Source organism: Zalophus californianus, chromosome 11 (assembly GCF_009762305.2).
Source record: "Zalophus californianus isolate mZalCal1 chromosome 11, mZalCal1.pri.v2, whole genome shotgun sequence".
Classification (NCBI taxonomy): domain Eukaryota; kingdom Metazoa; phylum Chordata; class Mammalia; order Carnivora; family Otariidae; genus Zalophus; species Zalophus californianus.
The window spans coordinates 83,737,665-83,754,775 of NC_045605.1; the positions used below are offsets into that span (position 1 = coordinate 83,737,665).

The 17,111-nt window shown below is 36.7% G+C and overlaps 2 protein-coding genes across 2 annotated transcripts in view; both read right to left on the bottom strand.

The window, feature by feature from the left end:
- The window catches only part of DCDC1 (doublecortin domain containing 1), a 468,564-nt gene that overhangs the window by 72,579 nt on the left and 378,874 nt on the right, over positions 1 to 17,111 (bottom strand). Inside the window, exon 22 of the mRNA XM_027579679.2 lies at positions 1,344 to 1,525. Coding sequence (XP_027435480.2) covers positions 1,344 to 1,525 — 182 coding nt within the window. The remainder of the gene's footprint in view (positions 1 to 1,343; positions 1,526 to 17,111) is intronic.
- LOC113914452 (protein SDA1 homolog) lies at positions 5,211 to 7,273 on the bottom strand. Its single transcript, XM_027579678.2, is given in 5 exon segments — positions 5,211 to 5,353; positions 5,356 to 6,279; positions 6,282 to 6,453; positions 6,455 to 6,866; positions 6,978 to 7,273. Coding segments are annotated over 5 exon segments (1,947 nt in total).

Sequence of the window (17,111 nt, forward strand, 5' to 3'; positions counted from 1 at the left end):
ATTTTAAAACATTAATGTGGAAAGATAAAATCTGTATATAATTTTGAGCCCCAGTGAAAGACATAGTGTAAAAAAATAAATGTAGGAAGGAACAAAAATTATTTGTTAACTTTGGATGTTAAAAAAAGTCATATGCTACTTTAAGGGCATTACCTTCACATTTTACATCTAGCAGAATGAGCTAATTATGAAATGTATGTGTCAAAGATTTCAATTTCAGGCTTGACTTTACTTTGAAGATTAATTTTTTACTTTATCATCTTTACAGGCAGTTCAGTGGACAGCCGATCTGAATGCTACTCATTGTTCAGCGATGTATGAAGTATATTTAATCAATGTGAAGAAAGTAATATTAAACGATTATCAGCAGCCTCAAATATTCTAAACATCTCAAAAGAAAGGTCAGAAGATAACAGCACTGCTAATAATATGAGAAACAATATATTTAACTCATTCTTTACATCACAGCTTTGCACTGCTCTATGATTTCTTTTGTCATAAAACGTAATGAAAATACAGCAAGTGATTTTTCTCTAATGTTGGAGAAATATTGGTTGTATGGGAAGATTTTATTCCAATCTTATAAGCTAAAGTGCAGATCGATGTTTTTCTAGAATGATAAGCTTTTAAAAATGTTATTCCAAAGGCAGAGATATAAATTATAAGAAGTTATATTTTGAGAACTATATTTGCTTGTTAAATATGCCAAAGAGCTTCATGTAGATAATAATGTACAATAATAATTTAAATAAGGACTTATACAATTATATGTAAGAAGCAATTTATGAACTCAGTTATTTTGAAACACATTAATAAAACTTAAACAAAAATGCTAATTCAAAATGGACATCGATCTCAGAACCTTTTTTGATCAGAAATACCCATTTCTAACTCATTATTGTCTCCTGTGCTTAGCCTCAATCAGAAGAGTTAAAAGTTCCTGACAAGTTTTAATTGAATCTCAGTCTCTATTTTTATCTCCAAATATCAAGATGGGAGCCCTTTTTATTTATTAATTAATTTATTTATTTTAAAGATTTATTTATTTATTTGAGAGAGAGAGAAAGAGAGAAGAGGGAGGGGCAAAGGGAGAGGGAGAGAGAGAGAATCTCAAGCAGACTTCCCCCTGAGCACAGAGCTTGAGGCAGGGCTCATCCCATGACCTTACAACCCTGAGGTCATGACCTGAGCCAAAATTGAGAGTCGCTCAACCAATGGAGCCACCCAGGCATCTCAAGAGCCCTTTTTAAAAATAAACACAGAATTGTCCCAGAAACACATCCTTAATGGAGACAAAAATTTGCGGAAATCAGAAACGAGAAGTATGAGCAAATTGTTCTTACTGCATTTTCCGTCCAGGTGAGATACCTGGACCAATTATAACAAAGGCTCTATTTTTATTCTTGTCTCCATTCCGCAGAATTCTGAGCCTCACAGGAACACACAGCTCCGGGCTCTTACAGATGAATTTCTTCATGGGAGGACTGTTTGGAATAAGCAGTCCTTCTATTGGCCAATCAAACTCCTTCAGAAAGAAATGACAAAGAATGTGATGATAAGTAGGAAGAGTCATCTCTAGATATAAAAAAATATTAAACACACAACTTATACCTTTAATTTTTCATTCATACATAAAATAAATGTACTGGGCATCTAAGATGTTCCAGACAATTCTGATTGATGTTTCATTTAATTAAAAAGGAACAATTTTAAGACACACTGTGTTGTGTTACAACATAGAAGACTTAGTCCCTCTCAGAGAATCATCATTCTAAAAAGATAAAACTGAATTAGCTTGGGATGTTTTTTGCTTGTGTGTGAAGTATCTTTAATCAATGTGAAGAATGTATGAAAAGTGGTTTTATCATAGCCCGAAGTAGTATTATTTTAAGCTAGATCTATTTGGCAAAGAAGAATACATTTGAGGAACTCTCCAAAAACCAGAATGAGATGACAAAAGAACTTAGACCAATTTCTATGTTTCAGGTGCAGAACTCACTTACTGTGTATCTTTCATTCATTTATTTATTAATTCATGCATTTTCTAAATATTGATTGATGGTTTACTATATTCCAGGCATAGGGGTAGGCACTGGAAATAAAACTGAACAAGACAGAATACTCTTCCACAAGGAATTTCTAGCAGATCTTCAGAAACTTACCTAGAAATAAACGGACAATTACGATAGTATAAGTGTAATAGCAACAGAGTCCTGGGTGTGATGGGATGACACAGGTGGGGAACTTCACTTAGAAATGCCGTGTAGCAGAGCTGACACCTCAGTAAGAGTTAGGGCAGTAAAGGAAGGGCAAAAGGACAGGGCAGAGTGTAGGTCCAAGGATCACCAGAACATGATGTCTGGGAGATAAAGAGAAGGAAGGATTGATTGCTCCTAGGTTTGTAGTTTGAGCAACTGGGTGGATGGTATGGCCAGTTGCAAAAATAAAACATTTGTGGAAGAAGCGTAAATGGGGGAACAGGTGATCAGAGACGATGTTGTTAGGCAAGGTCTCAATTATTTCATTTTTTTCTGTCTGCAAAAACAATTGTCCTGGCAGGAGTTAATCCCCCACTAATCTGCAATGACCATCCTGTAAAATATCACAATTCCGTATAAGTGTGCATCTGTTTCTGTGTGTTCTATTCTCTTCAATTGTTGATTTTCCTACCCTGTACGGTACCATACTGCCTTGATTACAATACCTTTATATCTAACAGGTTTTGATATTTGATACGGCAATTCTCCCCACCTTGTTATTCTTCTTTGGAAATTGGCTCTTGTTAGCCCTTTGATATTTCACATACAATTAATGAATCAGCTTGCTTAGTTTTCTAACAGTCTGTGTGGGATATAAAGGCTCTGCAGAGCTTCCTATCAATCTTATTTTTTTAAGATTTTTTTTCTTGAATGTCAGTTGAATCACATAAGGCTCTACTTTCTACAATTATATGTGCTCATATAATTATTTATCCTTTCACGGGCTATGTGATAATTACATTAATTGGTTTTTTTAAGATGTTAAATTAATATTGCATTCTTGGACGAATCCAAATGGGTCACATTGTATTATCTTTTTTATAGATTGCTGAATTCCATTTGCTAATATTTTCTTTAGTATTTTTGCATGTATGTTCATAAATGAAATTAACGTGCAATTTTCTTATATGAACCTTGTCAAGGTTTGGTATTAAGTTTATCCCAGCCTCATGAAATGAGTTAGAAACTGTTGATTCTTTTTTGTATTCTGAAATACTTGCTTCTTATATGTTTGACAGAATTTGCCAATAAAACTATTTGGCATTGGTGTTCTCTTTGTGGGGAGATTTTAACTGTTGATTCTATTTCTTCTATGATTATTGGATTCATTATGGAAAATTCATTCCATAATGAATCTTCTTGATTCCATTCTAAGTTACTTAAGTGTGCAAACTTGACCATTCTATTTATCTAAGTTATAATATTTATTAGCATAAAGTTACTTATCCTTATTGTCTTCTTAATCTCTCAGTATCTTTATTTGTATATTTCCTTTATTTTTAATAATATTTACCTTTACTATTTCTTTCTTAATCAGGGTAATCAGGTATATCCATTTTATTAATGTTTTCAAAACAATCAATTTTTGACTTTGTTGATTCTGTTTTGTATGTATCACATATTGTATCAATTTCTGTTCTTGTAATTCCTATTTCCTTCATTTTAATTCTTTGAGTTCATTTTGCTATTATTTTCCTAACCTTTCAAATTGGAAGCTTATCACATTAATTTTTAGCCTCTCCTCTTTTGCAATTTAAGTATTGAAGGTTATACATTTCCTTCAAGTACACTTTAGCTGCATCTCACACATTTTGCTTTGATTCTGAATACAGTATTTCCTTTTTAAATGTTCATCATGATTTCTTCTTTGTCCCACAAGTTAAAATGTCTATTTAAATTTCCCACTATAGGGCCTTTTCTATTTATTTATTTATTTTTAACTTAATCCATCAACAAAAACCTGCTTCTACTTTCAAAACCCATCTACTCTTCATCACCTCCACCACCCTGGTCCACTTGTTTCTCTCACATACAAATTGCAAAAACCTTCTGACTATTTATTCCTACTTCCACCTTAGCCCCTTTCTTTTTTTCTTTAATTTTATTATGTTATGTTAGTCACCATACAATACATCATCAGTTTTTTGTTTTTTGTGTTTTTTTTGACATTAGGAACCTTTTATTGAGACAAAGCAAACAGTGGCCTGAAAATACCACAGCATGAAGGCAGGCTGAGGAAACCAATCTGATTTCTTTTTCCTCTATGGCAGCCCAAATGACGAACTAAAGACACTCCAAGATTATTATTTATACTTAAGGCAATTTAAAAAGCGAGGTCTTAACCAAAAAGCCTGTACCTGGCATTCAAAAAAATACTTACATTTTTTGGATGGACTAAAAGACCTAATTGGCTACTGAAAATCTGTACAGCAGGGACCTGTTTTCAGCAGGTAAGCCTATATACAAGTAAGAATCTCTTACTCTTGTAACACTGTCCTGTTTAGGAGAAAATGTTTAACTCCCATGCCCTGCAGAGGTCTCTATGACCCCAGAGAAGCACAGACCTACCTCTATTAGAGAACTATTTACACTGCACTATAAAAACACATACAACACACATCTGCCCCCTCCTATTTCCCAAATAAGCTGTGAATGCCTTCTGTGAGGGGTTATGGCTCATTCATTTTTATATCTACAGTGACAATTAGTGGGCACCCAACATTTTTTTTTGCATGAATGCTAAATGAAAATGATTTTACAGGGTGCCAGGGTGGCTCAGTTGGTTTGAGCGACTGCCTTCGGCTCAGGTCATGATCCTGGAGTTCTGGGATCGAGTCCCACATCGGGCTCCCTGCTCAGCGGGGGGTCTGCTTCTCCCTCTGACCCTCTTCCCTCTTTTGCTCTCTGTCTCTCATTCTCTCTCTCTCAAATAAATAAATAAAATCTTAAAAAAAAAAGAAAATGATTTTACAACACCATTACTGATTACATTTCAAACATTCCCACCATTACCCATCTCCAAAACAAAAACACTAAATTGCTACCAAATTTACTGTTTTTCACAATATAGTGCTTCAGGACTTTTTGATGTAAATAAACATTTTTGATTAACTAATTTTTATAATAATGATACAAATTTAGCATTCTTGGAATGGAAAATTTGCTTGGAGATTACTTCATTCTTTTTCTCTTTTTCAAAAGTGCATCTCGTAGTGCCAGCTGCTTTTCTCGGAAGGAACGCTTGTTTTTTGACTGGACATTATGGTTATATCGCGTCATCATAAAGTTCTTCTGTTTTTTCTTCTCTTTATTGTGGAACTGGAAAATGGGTTCATTTTGGTTTTCTTCCTCACAAATTCTTTTCGGTCTGTCTTTCCAGCCATTGCCGTTGCTAGTCTTGTCTCCTTGTCAGACTTTGGCTTCTTATGAAGGTGTTCAATGTCCCGAAGAGAAAGTAACTCACCCCTGGGCTCCTCATCACTATCAATTTCAATATATTTCCTCTTTTGGGCTTTCCCTGGGGCAGCATCGAGTTCTTTCCTCATTTGGGCCATGCGGATTTTCTGGAAGTCTTCCTGAGTTAAAACTCGGCTCATGCTAATGGCTGCAGCTTTGGCTTTCCGCTCCTCCATGGGCATGCTGTGGAGCTTCCTGGATATTTTTTGCTGTTCTTCATCAGAAGAGTGGTGCACATCAACCCACTCACCATCGGCATCTGCCTCCTCACTGAGACTGGTACTTTCCCCCCCATCTTCATCGTTTTCAGCATCCTCTTCTTTTTCAACTTCTAGAACTTCTGCTCCTGGGATGTAATCTTTAGCATCCAATTCTCCATATTCTTGCACTCTTGCTTCTATGGAGGCCTCTGTAGGTTTACCCCAGAATTTCTTCTGCAACATCTTAGGATTCAGTGTTTGGAAGAGCTGAATCAAAGTTCTAGCAGACATCATCACATTCTTATCTCTGTGTGTTTTATACTGAGCCAGGTCTTGGAGAAGTTCTTCAGTCATGGCTAGAGGACATCGAGCTGTTATCTCTTTTATAGCATTGATTCCTACTGTCATGACCTCCCCAGAGTTCTTGTCGGTGACAAAATTATTGGCCACAGTCATGAGCACTGACTGAATGATCTCTGGGGGTACTAAGTGATGAGATGCTTGGGCAGCAAACAGAAGGATCTTTGTTACTTCTCTTTGGTGGCGCTGCAGAAACCTTTGCACAAATGGATAGAAGTTAAAGAAAAAAGCTCGTGAATTCCCACCAATCTGGAGATGAGGTTCATGAGCATCATTTTTACCTCAAACCTCTCCGTAGAGCTCTCTAGCTGCTTTAGTAGTTTTTCTGCAAAATCTTGGGGATCATGACTCAACTGAATAGCTGAAAAGTTAAAGACCTCTGGTTTTTTCTTCTTTTTTTTGTTTCTTGAGCACTTTCATAGCCTTTTCCAACCTTCTCTTGTGTTTGGAGCTTTTCTTCCCTGTGGCATATTGCACTAGCAGGTCTCTTGCTGTTGGTCCTTCATCCTCAGATTCTGAGTCGCTGTCCTGTTTCTCCTCTTCATCTTTCCCAAGGAAAAATGTCAAAGCAGCAACTAATATCTTGGTGACCTTAGAAAAATATGCAGTTGTGATCACATTGACAGTTTTGGCATCATTCCAGATGTTTCTTCTGCAGAGTTCAATCATCACATCCAAAGATATCTTGGCTACAGTTGCATTGCTGTCTCTTAACATGGTGTACATGAAATTCTGCAACACTATATCCACTTTATTGTTCTTGTATTTTGCATTTATATTCTTGATATCAGTGACAATATGTATGTATAAAGTCTTTCACAGAAGCTTATCATGGCAATGCAGAAGTTCAAAGAAGAGTTCCAGCAAACTTGATGGATTGATGAGATTCTAATTTCTCAGCAAGATGGAAGCTTTGCAAAATGTCATTTGAAGATCTGGATACAAGATAGTATGATTGTAGGAGAGAAGATCTTTCAGCTCTTGAGGAAAAGTACTTAAATGTTCTAGATAGCAGTGACCAATCTGTGCCATAAACATCACCAGTTCTGCCAATTCTTTGCTAGGTTTGTTTGGTTGTAATTTGAAAATCTCCACATTGGATTTGTAGTGATTATACTGCTGTAGAAACTCCTCGACGTAGGCTGGAGGATCCTGCTTGATCAGATTCTGTAACTGCGGCAGGTTGCTGGACAGCTTGTTATTGTTTCTGTTAGACATGTTGGCTGCTGACTGGCTCCGCAGGGAACAGTTTTAAGAAACCCCAATACATCATTGGTTTTTGATGTAGTGATCCACAATTCATTGTTTTCATATAACACCCAGTGCTCCATGCAGTACGTGCCCTCTTTAATACCCATCACTGGGCTAGCCCATCCCCCCACCCCCTCCCTCTAAAACCCTCAGTTTATTTCTCAGAGTCCATAGTCTCTCACGGTTCATCTCTCCCTCTGATTCCCCCCCTTTATTTTTCCCTTCCTTCTCCTAATGTCCTCCATGTTCCACAAATAAGTGAAACCTTATGTTTCCTTATGTTCCACAAATAAGTGAAACCATATGACGATTGATGTTCTCTGCTTGACTTATTTCACTTAGCATAATCTCCTCCAGTCCCATCCATGTTGATGTAAAAGTTGGGTATTCATCCTTTCTGACAGCTGAGTAATATTCCATTGTATATATGGACCACATCTTCTTTATCCATTCATCTGTTGAAGGGCAATCTCGGCTCTTTCCACAGTTTGGCTACTGAGGACATTGCTGCTATGGCCCTTCTTTTCACTACATCTGTGTTTTGGGGGTAAATACCCAGGAGTGCAATTGCTGGGTCATAGGGTAGCTCTATTTTTAATTTTCTGAGGCACTTCCACACTGTTTTCCAAAGTGGCTGTACCAACTTGCATTCCCACCAACAGTGTAAGAGGGTTCCCCTTACTCCACAACCTCTCCAACATTTGTTGTTTCTTGCCTTGTCAATTTTTGCCATTCTAACTGGTGTAAGGTGGTATCTCAGTGTGGTTTTGATTTGAATTTCCCTGATGGCTAAAGATGATGAACATTTTTTCATATGTCTGTTAGCTATTTGTATGTCTTCTTTGGAGAAGTGTCTGTTCATGTTTTCTGCCCATTTTTTGACTGGATTATTTGTTTTTTGGGTGTTGAGTTTGAGAAGTTCTTTATCTTGGATACCAGTCCTTTATCTGTAATGTCATTTGCAAATATCTTCTCCCATTCTGTGGGTTGCCTCTTTGTTTTGTTGACTGTTTCCTTTGCTGTGCAGAAGCTTTTTATCTTGATGAAGTCCCAAAAGTTCATTTTTGCTTTTGTTTCACTGGCTTTTGGAGATGTATCTTGAAAGAAGTTGCACTTTAGCCCCTTTCTATTCGATTATCATAATGCTCTTATTGTATAAGTCAGAGCACATCACTCCTCTGACTCCTCTGTTCCAAACCCTCCAGTGGTTTCCCATCTTAATAAGAGCCAAATGTTTTAAAATGGTGTACAAGGCTCTGGAGGATCTGTACCACAACTTTTCTCTCTGATCTTATCTTCCACTGCTCTCCCCCTCACTCACACTGTTGCTGCCATATTTACCTGTAGACGCTGTTTCAGTTTCTTTGCATATCTTGGCATGCTCTTGCCCTAGAGAGCTGCTTGTTCCACAGGTCTTTACTCAAGTATCACCTCAATGAAGCCTTCCCAGGTCAATCAAAAATTCCAAATCCTGTCCTGCCTCACCTGCCACCCACAACATTCCCTACCCCCATCCTTGCTTCTATTTTCTTCTTCACTCTTATCACTGACTAACATTCAGAAGAGCGTCTCATGAAAAGGCTAAGAGCTTGGAGTCTAGAGTGAGACCTCCTAAATTTGACCCATCATTCTTGTGTAACCTTGGGCAAACCTTTGACCTATAAGAGATGGAAGCTGATGGATAAATTCTTTCTTTTTTCTCCTCCAGGAGAGACACTCCTAAAATCACTGTTTAAATGGCTTCTTGAAGGACAGCTTGATAGCACATTCTTATATTGGCTTTCCTTCCTTTCCTGTTTGTCCCTGGGACTGCACATCCTAATAAGGTAGTAGCACATAAGCCATTTGCCTCAGGTTCTGCCTTCTGAGGAGACCAAGCAAAGACACCATTATCCACATGAACTATAAATGGAAGAAGTTTCCTAAAGGGGATATCCAGAGGAGGAAGAAGTCAGGAGGAAGAACACCAATACCCAGAGGAGGAAGAAGTCAGGATAGGCAGGCAGAAAGCTCAGACAATCACTACAGGGGTGGTCCTACTGTCCTAGCAGTGTCTAACTGACATGACAAAGATAAAGATACAGGTGGGTTGGGGAGACATGCTGGCTTGTTAGACTAATACAGACCAAGATGCATGGCCATTAGTTTATGGAAAAGGAGACCATTTTTTAAAAGCTAGTATAATACGGAAAATTTACTAATTTATATTCTCTTAAAAAATTTTTAGAATCTTACAATTATATTGAACAATCAATCACATAGTACAAAAAAGGGTTTTAAATAAGTTATAAACAAAGTCTGGAGTTGTGGAAATTAAATATTGTGAAATGGCATGCAATTAAAATGCCCTAATTTGTTTGTGAAGTGAGTAAATAACATTAATTGCATTTAATTAGGAGAAAACAGTATACATAAAAGTTTAAAAATCTCATGAGTAGAGTCCTTTCCAGTCTAGTGTTTTTTTTTCCAAGTTAAATTCTAATTTTTTTATTTTATTGTTATGTTAATAACCATACATCATTAGTTTTTGATGTAGTGTTCCATGATTCATTGTTTGCATATAACACCCAGTGCTCCATTCAATACGTGCCCTCTTTAATACCCATCACCAGGCTAACCCATCCCCCCACACCCCTCCCCTCTAGAACCTTCAGTTTGTTTCTCAGAGTCCATAGTTTCTCATGGTTTGTCTCCCCCTCCAATTTCCCCCCTTCATTTCCTTTATATTTTAATACAATATTTTGTTTAGTAAACATGTTCATAATAATGGCATACAATGAGGTTAACTTATCACATTTCTAAACAAGCAAAATTTGAATTAATAAAGTCTTTCCATATTCCTGACCTTCACTGAGGACCTTTTACCTGTATGGAATTTAAGTCACAAAGGGCACACTATGAAGTGTTTATATAGACATGTATTTATTATTATGAATGAAGCAACATGGGGCCACTCTCCCTTACTAGAGTTACCGGAAAGAAATATGTTATGACAAACTCATTGTATAGTTTCATTTGAGATGTTCCAATTATCTAAGATTTCACTTAATGTGAGGGATGGTGAAAGAATGAATTTGCGTAACTTCTTTAAGAAGTAAGTTGAGGAAATACCTGTAACTCTTTTACAACAAAGATATTAAGCATTTCAGAGCAAATCAATATTTGCAGGAGTTTTAGACATAAAAGATCATGAAACTAGAGCTGGGAGAGATGGGAGAGATGAGGGTGAATAGCCTTCTCATTAAAAAATTACTGTCGCATTGACTGGAAGTCCTAGCCATAGCAATCAGGCAACAAAAAGAAATAAAAGTCATCCAAATTGATAAGGAAGAAGCAAAACTTGTGGACGACATGATACTCTACATAGAAAACCCAAAAGACTCCACCAAAAAAACTGCTAGAAATGGGGTACCTGGACAGCTCAGTTGATTAAGCATCTGCCTTTAGCTCAGGTCATAATCCCAGGGTCCCGGGATTGAGCCCCACTCCAGGCTCCCCAAGTCTGCTTCTCCCCTGCTTGTGCTCTCTTGCTACTCTCTCTCTCTCTCAAATACATACATACATACATACATACATACATACATACATACATACATAAAATCTTTTTAAAAATCTGCTAGAACTGATAAACAAATTCAGTAAAGTCACAGGATACAAAATTAATTAACAGAAATCTGTTGCATTTCTGTACACTAATAATGAAGCTGCAGAAAAAGAAATTAAGAAAACAATCCAATTAAAAATTGCACCAAAATAATAAGATACCTAGGAATAAACCTAACCAAAGAGGTGAAAGACCTGTACTCTGAACACTATAAAACACTGATGAAAGAAATTGAAGATGATGCAAAGAAATGGAAAGTACATTCCATGCTCAAGGATTGTTAAAATGTCTATACTACATGAAGCAATCTACACATTTAATGCTATCTCTATCAAAATACCAACAGCACTTTTCACAGAACTAGAACAAACATTCCTAAATTTGTACAGAACCACAAAAGACACCAAATAGACAAAGCAATCTTGAAAAAGAAAAGCAAAGCTTGAGGCATCACAATTCTGGACTTCAAGTTATATTACAAAGCTGTAGTGATCAAAACAGTATGGTACTGGTACAAAAATAGACACACAGATCAGCGAAATAGAATAGAAAACCCAGAAATAAACCCACAAATATATAGTCAATTAATCTTCAACAAAGCAGGAAAAAATATCCAATGGGAAAAAGTCTCTCTAACAAATGGTGTTGGGAAAACTGGACAGCAACATGCAAGACAATGAAACTCGACCACTTTCTTACACCAAACACAAAAATAAATTCAAAATGGATTAAAGACCTAAATGTGAGACCTGAAACCATAGAAATCCTAGAAGAGAACATGCAGTAACTTCTCTGACATCAGCTGTAGCAACTTTTTTCTAGATATATCTCCTAAGGCAAGAGAAACAAAGCAAAAATAAATTATTGGGACTACATCAAAATAAAAGGCTTTTGCACAGCAAAGGAAACAATCAACAAAACTGAAAGGTAACCTGTGGAATAGGAGAAGATATTTGCAAATGATGTATCCAATTAAGGGTTGGTATCCAAAATATAAAAAGAATTTCTAAAACACCCAGAAAACACCTAGAAAAACAAATAATCCAGTTAAAAAGTGAACAGAAGATATAAACAGACTTTTCTCCAAAGAAGACATACAGATGGCCAAGAGAAACATGAAAAGATGCTCATCATCACTTATCATCAGGGAAATGCAAATCAAAACTACAAGGAGATACCCCCCTCACACTGTCAGAAATGGCTAAAATCAACAACACAGGAGACAACAGGTGTTGGCAAGGATTAGGAAAAAAAAGAACCCCCTTGCACTGCTGGTGGGAAGGCAAACTGGTGAAGTCACTCTAGAAAACAGTATGGAGGTTCCTCAAAAAGTTAAAAATAGAACAACCCTATGATCCAGCAATCAGTCTACTGGGTATTTACCCAAAAAATACAAAACAAACAAACAAACAAAAAAACAACCCACTAGTTCAAAGGGATACATGCACCTCTATGTTATAGCAACATTATTTACAATAGTCAAATTATGGAAGTAAGCCCAAGTGTCCACTGAGTGATGAATGGATAGAGAAGATGTAGAATATATATATTAAATACACACACACACACACACACACACACACACACAGGAATACCATTCAGCCATAAACAATGAAATCTTGCCATTTGCAATGACATGGATGGAGCTAGAGAATATAATGCTAAGCAAAATAAGTCAGTCAGAGAAAGACAGATACCTTATGATTTCATTCATATGTGGAATTTAAGAAACAAAACAATGAGCAAAGGGAAAAAAAGAAAGAGAGAGAGAGAGAGGGAGAGAGAGACAAACCCAGAAACAGATTCTTAATTATAGAGAACAAACAAATTGATTAAGGAGTACACTGGTCGTGATGAGCCCTGGGTGATGTATGGAAGTGTTGAATCACTATATTGTACACCTGAAACTAATATTACACTGTATGTTCACTAACTGGAATTAAACTAAAAACTTTAAAAAGTTACTCTCCCATTGAAGTCTTGGTGTAAAATAGCTAATATTTCCCTCTTTCTTTCTTTCAAACCATGGAAGGGAAAGGCAAGAGGAACAAGGTGCTCCCTTGAGGTTAGTCTGTGAGAGCTATCAATTCAGAAGTACGATGTGGAACTAAGATTTTTTTTTTTCAATATTGCATGCATCCTGTATTTCTGGTAAACTTATCTGGACTGTGCTATCATAGCTCCTAGTTATTTTTAGATCCTTTCACTTCCTAAGCTCTCGTGGAAGTGGGAACTACTATAGACATTGGTTTTAGCGCCCCTGTAGCATTGTTGACTTCAGAGGGGCTTCCTTTGCCTTCCAGTTAGATGAAGTAAGCCTAAGGGTCTTCTCTTTAACATGAGACATCACAGAACCCAATCCAAAGAAATGAAAAATTATCTTAGGTTTTTAAAACTTTCCAAATCTATGACCAATCACTGGCAGTTCTTTGTTTAAGCTACTTTAACCCTTGTTCTGGTGTTTAAGGCACTTTTACTTCATCATCTATGGAAAGAGAAGTATGCTATCAGGATAACGAAGGACAACAAAAACATGGAAAATTCATTAATAAGCATGGAGTGCGTTTCTTCCCCCACATTTTCACCATTGTAATTCTTACGTTCCCATTCATTTCTTTATTGGTTTTCTCTGTGTTCACAATATTCCATGGCACGGCTGGATTTTCAGGAGATGGGCTTTGGTGCTCCCTTAAATGGATAATTCTGCTTTTTCTCCCTCTCATGACAAGAAACAGCCTGTGCTTCTTTGGGGAGTCCAGCTCTTAACTAGTGATCTAAATTTCTTAGTCAAACTGGTCCTCCTTTATCTTTTTGTTATTAATAAACTAATAGATTCTTCAATTTCCTGTCCTGTCTACACCTCCCTTTTATATCCTTATAGTACCAGATAATAATCATAATCTCTTAACAAATTACTAAAATGTGTACTTTTAACTGTTTTGTTTAACATGGGCCTCTTCTAATAGTTATATTTTAATAATTTGGAAATTTAGGGGCACCTGGGTGCCTCAGTTGGTTAAGCGTCTAACTCTTGATTTCGGCTCAGGTCATGATCTCCAGGTTATGAAATTGAGCCCCGCCTTGATCCCAAGACCCCAGGACCCTGAGATCATGACCTGAGCCAAAACCGAGAGTCAGCTGCTTAACCGACTGAGCCACCCAGGTGCCCTGCAGGATAGTGTTACTTAGATGGATTTCTTATATTCAGTATTTGACTCCACATTCAGGCCCATTCAGAAAATCAGGTCAGATAAGTTTCTGACCATATGACTGAATGAACTGGCTCAACAAACAGCCTTGATTTCTGAGGCACTAAACTTTTTCTGTGAGTTTCTCCTTTCTCCCTTCTTTGTCTTTTATTCATCGAGTCTGCCTTCTTCCTTTTCTGGTTCCTTTCTTTTTGACACACAGCTTATACTTCTTAAACTGTAGGCTCCATGAAGGTAGCAACCATTATCTCCTTCTTTGCTCTGTCTGCATTGCCTAAATGTATGATAAATAATGGTTAGATAAGTCATAAGTTTAGAAGATTAAATCTGTAATAAATTTAATACCTATGTTATGGTGACCAAAATGTTCTGAATCCCCACAACATGAAGGTCATACTTCTTATATTTCTTCACTGTAGTTTATTTACCTGAAAGTCCTTTCAAGCAAAATATTAATTGCATTTCATTATACACTGATAATATCATCTTTTTACTTAAAAAATCAATTCTGTAGAAATGCGACTGGAAGAAAATATGGTTCCTTCAGATAAAATGGATCCAGACTTTAAATGAAATAGATTGTATTTGAGTAAGAACTATTTGAGTTCCCTGCTTGGTAAGTATTTTCTTCTCTTCCTTGAACATGGCAAGAAGTAACTGTACTCTTAGGCTGAGTCATTTTGAAATACATGGTCAATTTGTCTTACTTTAGCTAATTTAGTGCCTTAGTCCTTTCCTTTTGGTTTAAAAGTGAGGACCAGAGTTTTGTTGGGGTACAGTCTTATCTCTCCACCCAAAAGCTATTATTCTGTTTGAATGGCTATAGAACTTTGGAGTAGTCCATTTCTATTCCTAAGACCATTTAGTTGTCAAATCTCAGGCCATTAACAAAAATGTATCTTTTTAATGGTGAATTTTAAAGTAACCAGGTTAACTTAGGTTTCCTAATATAATCACCATACATAATTTAAATCAATTAATTAATTACCAAATTACTTTACTTATATACTGAGGTTTGAAAATGTAAGCACAATGCCTGTGAAATTTGCAGTAATTATAATTTTTTCTCTTTTCCTATATAAGAAAGAATACTTCCTGTGAGACATTCCTGTCCACCTCCCACCCCATTGGGTGATGGAAACTTAATATTCCAATTAGAAGTGTTCTAGCTTCTGCCAATTTAAAACAGCATTTTTTATTTGTCTTTAAGGTGTATCCTTTTGTATACATATTCAACCAAACTGCAGTTTCACATTTCTTACCAGAACTGTTTTGTTTTTGTTTTTGTTTTTTTTTCAGGGATATACCTCCTCCCTTCCAGTTCAACAAACTGTATACCCTTGGGGTAGAGGTCCACGGTCTATATGTGAGTACTTGGCCTTGATCCTCAGAGGCCTCTAAGTATGTGCCTCTTCTGCTCTTTGGCCACCAGGCAACCTGCTGTCATCTGACCCCCACCAGTTAAGGTGTAAATTATCCTGTCTGGTCTGTTTTAGCCTGTTTCTCCTGAACCTCTGGAGAAAAATCTACAATTAGTGCAATTCACAGTTTTGGGTCTTTTTTCTTGGCTTATTCTGGGGCTATTGGTCCCTCGGTGCCACTTCCCCACATTTGGCTCCATGTTGGCTCTCACTACAAACCCGAGTCTCAGACACATAATTCACCAAGCCACTGGTCAGGCTGCCTAACCCTCAGCCTCTGGTATTTTGAAGAACCTCCTTTCTCACTCAACAAAACTCAGCTATCTAAACTGTTGCTTACTACTAAATATAAGAACCTCTAAATGTAAGTCTAAATATAAAAACATCTTCGGGGCCTAAGTAATGACTTCTTGGTTTCAGACTCCATCTGTCTTTTTCCTAAAGTGCTGAGACTCATTAATCAGTGAAGAGGCACAGGAAATTGTGATTTAAGGGAAAGAGAAAACCTGATTGAAATCAGAAAACAGGACAAAACAACTAAAAAATCAGAAGAAAATATTTTTTAAAAATCTTTAGAGTGTATCATTGACATAGCAATAAAGCAAAATATACTAAGGACCCAGAGAGGTAAACAGAGTACTGAAACTGGATTTATTTTGAGGAAATCTGCCACACCCCAGTGAACTTGAGTTTCTGTTTCCATGGTCTTGCAGGTAAGGACACAGGAGGCAATTCCAGGGGCCTAGCCAAGGTGGGAGATCTAACAGAAACCTCCCCTCATAAAACAAGAGTCACAGGCTAAGTTTCATTGAAAAGGCAAGCCAGAAATAACACTCTCCGGGTGGCTTCAAGTAAATTTAGATTGTCTCAAACATTTTCTCTTACAGAAAAGAAAAATAATCTTCATTGAGAATCATAATACAGGCTGACGCTCACTTGTAGTTTAAAATGCATGAGATAAAGAGGAAGAGAAAATTAGTTATCTGAAAGAAATATGCCTGAAAACATGATGCAAAAATGTACTGTAAAGAGACACAGACATGAAAAATATGAAAGAGAGGTTAAGAGACATGGAGGTCAAAATAAGAAGCTTTAGCTTACATGTAATCGGGGCTTTCTGTAAAGAATGGAATGAGGGGATATAAGAAAGAGAATATTTGATAATGGGTGATACACGTCCAGAAATTATGCATGATACCAGTCCACAGAGTCTAGAACCCCAAGCAGGGACAATAAAAAGAAACTCTTTCTCAGACATTTTGTGGTGAAACTGAAAAATACCAAAGGAAAGGAAAGATACTAAAAACAGTCAGAGAAAAGAGAGATTGCCTTCAAAGGAATAACATTTAGAATGATAGATGACTGCTGGATAGCAACAATGGAAGGTAGAAGTCAGTGATGACATCTTCCATTTGCTAATGAAAATACCTTATATAAAGAAGGGCAAAAAGACATTTTCATATAAGTAAAAACTGAAGGAGTTTGCTACCAATAACTAAAAGAAAGGTGTACGAGATTGAAGGAAAGTAATCACAGATGGAAGAACTGAGATAGATGTAAGAAGGAATTAT